Source organism: Phaethon lepturus, unplaced genomic scaffold (assembly GCF_000687285.1).
Source record: "Phaethon lepturus isolate BGI_N335 unplaced genomic scaffold, ASM68728v1 scaffold22415, whole genome shotgun sequence".
Taxonomy (NCBI): domain Eukaryota; kingdom Metazoa; phylum Chordata; class Aves; order Phaethontiformes; family Phaethontidae; genus Phaethon; species Phaethon lepturus.
This window is the reverse complement of record NW_010538711.1, coordinates 31,718-34,773: the sequence shown is the minus strand read 5'-3', so window position 1 is coordinate 34,773 and position 3,056 is coordinate 31,718. Positions and strand designations below refer to the sequence as shown.

Genomic DNA, 3,056 nt, shown 5'->3' with positions numbered 1-3,056 from the left:
GCAGCGGTAGGAGCCCTCCGTGTTCTCGCAGGTGCCGCCCTGGCACAGGGGCTCAGGGCCACCCACCTCCTCGCACTCGTTGATGTCTGCAAGGAGGAGAAGGACAGGGGTGAGCTGGTGGCACAGCAAGCAGTCCCAGCCTGCAGCCTACATCTCCTTGTGCCCCTGCCAGGTGCCCCATGCCCCACCCAGCACCTCCAGGATGCCCACCATGACCCCACCAGCTTTCCACACTCCTCAGCACATCCACAGAGTCCCCTCAGTCTCCAAGGGTGACATCCCCAGCATTTGGCATCCCCCAGTATAGGAGGGAGCCCCCCCACCAGCAATGCACACCAGATAAGGGCCCCTCCATGCTCCGCAGCTGGTGACACCCCCGGATTAGCAGCTTCCTGCTCGTAAGTTGTGCTAGCATAAGATCTGGGAGAAAGGCCACCTCTAGCCTTGGAAAACACCCTTTCCTGATCTGACAAGGCCAAGGAGGCAGATGATGGTGGCCCTGAGAGACTGATTATCACCTCCAGGACCAGAACACAGAGGGACCTTGTGCTGCGCAAACAAGGGCTTGTTTTACTAACCTGCAGACTGTGCCAAAGGGCTCACTCAGTTGGCTCGCCACTGGGCTAGAGCGTGCACACAAACCCTACGGTGGCTGCTGACAGATCTGCTCTGCTAAATGCACTTCCCTGGACACCCTGCCTGAGCTACCCCGACTTGTGGTGGGGCCAACAGCTGGGCAGAGCATCCCTGTGCACCGCAGAGCCCTTGTTTGCACCCACAGGACCTCCAGAGCCCAAATCCTCACCTGCCAAGGCAGGTCCAACTCCTCTGACCACAAACTCCAACCTCAGCCCCTGCAGATTGTCAGGGAGTGGGAGTGGGGAGCCGCTGATGGGTTCAGCCAGCCACCCAAAGGACAGCGAAGGCCCTGGCAGTGACCAATGGACTCCGAGAGGACTGAAAAGCTCCGATGCCCTGGGGACCTTGGGTTATCCCCAGCACAGGTGGAGGGGGCCATCTGGCAAAAAAAGGGAAATGCAACCCGAGGGACAGAGGCTGAAAGCAAAACCTCCAGGTGCAGTGGGAAGGAAGCACAGCAGTCATGGGAGGAAGAAGAAGGAGAGGGGAAACATGAGATGAAAGAGCTTGGGGAACAAGGCAGCCTTCATACGGCAGCCTTCGTACCGCAGCCAAAGAAATGGCTGGACAGGCACTATGGGCTTGGACTAACCCTCGGGATCAGAACATTGCCATGGATGGGATGGGCTTGCTCAGAAGCCCAAGGAGACAGCGCATCAAGCAAGAGCAGTCCCCAGAGGCACTCCGCAGCCTGGGAAGTGAGGGGAGGCAGTCTTGCTGGGGGGTCCAGCCTGAGAGCCTCTAAAGGCCTGAACTCAGCAAGGTAAAAACATAGGGATGACTAGGCACCACGTAGGAGAACTGAAGGAAAAAACCCCAAGACTGGCTCCAGTGTAAAATGAGTGTTGGTTAGGCCAGGACACGAAAGGCAACAAGCAAAGGCTCCATAAATATGCTAGCAGGAAACAATGGGGAATGTTAGTCTGGTCCTTATCGGCGAAGGAAACAAAAGCCAGCCAACGCTGAGCTGGCTGGAACAGCTAATGTGGGCTTGGTTCCAGTCATCATAAAAATGCTCGTGGTGACCGGATAGAGTGTGGACCATGTTTGAAGGGTTTAAATGAGGGTGCAGGAGCACAGGGAGGGAAAGGCCATACTGTGATGGAGAGGTTCAACAATCAGATAGGTAAAGCAGTTACATCCATATTGCTAAAGGCCTGCTGCAACTCATCTTCAAATCTTAATGCTCCTGCAGTCCCTGAAAAATTGGCAGTTCCCTCTAAGACAGAGGATAAAAGGTCTCTGAGACCCGATGAAGGTTAACTATCGAAAACAGAAGGGAGAATCCAGAATTGCAGACTATGCACCCCCATTCCCTTAAACAGATCAGGTTTGTGAGTGATTAGGTCATAACCCTCCAAAGGATATCAGGGTTATTAAATACTCAGGGCAGATCTGTTAAGGCCTGATTACGTTAAGCCATTCTGGTTCCCTTTGCTGACCTGATAACTGGTCTCTCAGATAAGGGAGAAGCGGTAGATATGATGTGCCTTGGCCAGGGTGAGGATTTCAACACGCTCTCACATGACACACTCCAGTAGACTGAAAATACAGCCTAGGTGAAACTGCAGCAATTGCACAATGGGCTACGAAGCTGCACTCCAAAGATAATTAGCAATACCTGGCTGTTGCAATAAAAGCCATTTAAAGCGTAGCCTGCAGGGGTCTGTCCTGACCCCTACTCCAGTAAATGCTGTCATTAAGGTGGATGAAGAAAGAATCCCCATGCTTACAAAATGTATGTGTGTGTGATGCCTGCACTCTGAGGAAATGGGGTTCAGACTCATTCTGATCAAGCAGAGAAGTGGTCCAAAAATCAACCAAACAAAATTCACTGACAGCAAGTGCAAAGTACTGTGGCCAACGAAAGGCAAACAGTGCACAAATGCAGAAGGGGGAATAACAGCTCAGACAGCTGTTCTGCCCAGCAGCATTTGGGGAGGAAGAGGCCAGGGGCTCTGTATGAAGATACATGACCTTGTGATGCACTAAGGGTGCTGGAAGCTGGAATAAGTGCCGTGCTCAAGGGAAGAGAGGGTCTTCATTTGCTCTATTGAGTGTCTGGGGCCTCAGCTGGCTTGGGGAGCTGCACTGTGAAAAGGATGGTGACAAGGTATAGGAATGTAGAGGAGATGCAGAGAGAAGCTTTAGAGACTGTGTCTTGTAGGGCAGGGTGGAAACTGAGGAATTTCACCCGGGCAGTGGTGAATGTAGAGCAAAGTAAGCAGGGACAGTGGCTGGTGATGTACAAGAGTGTTACGCAAAGCAGGGAGTGATCAGATGCTCCCCATGATGGCCAGAGGTGCCCTGATCTTGCTGCCAGCAGAAAGTGGCTCGCTGAACCTCCAGGCAGATCCCCCCAGCTCCACGGGAAGGAAGAACCAGGGAGAGCCGGGATGACTCCGGCAGCCATCCCA

The 3,056-nt window shown here is 53.4% G+C and overlaps 1 protein-coding gene across 1 annotated transcript in view; it reads right to left on the bottom strand.

Annotated features, from left to right (window-relative positions):
- The window catches only part of LOC104620645 (latent-transforming growth factor beta-binding protein 2-like), a gene marked incomplete at its 5' end in the record, with an annotated part of 34,989 nt that overhangs the window by 681 nt on the left and 31,252 nt on the right, over window positions 1-3,056 (bottom strand). Inside the window, 1 exon segment of the mRNA XM_010286927.1 lies at window positions 3-86. Coding sequence (XP_010285229.1) covers window positions 3-86 — 84 coding nt within the window.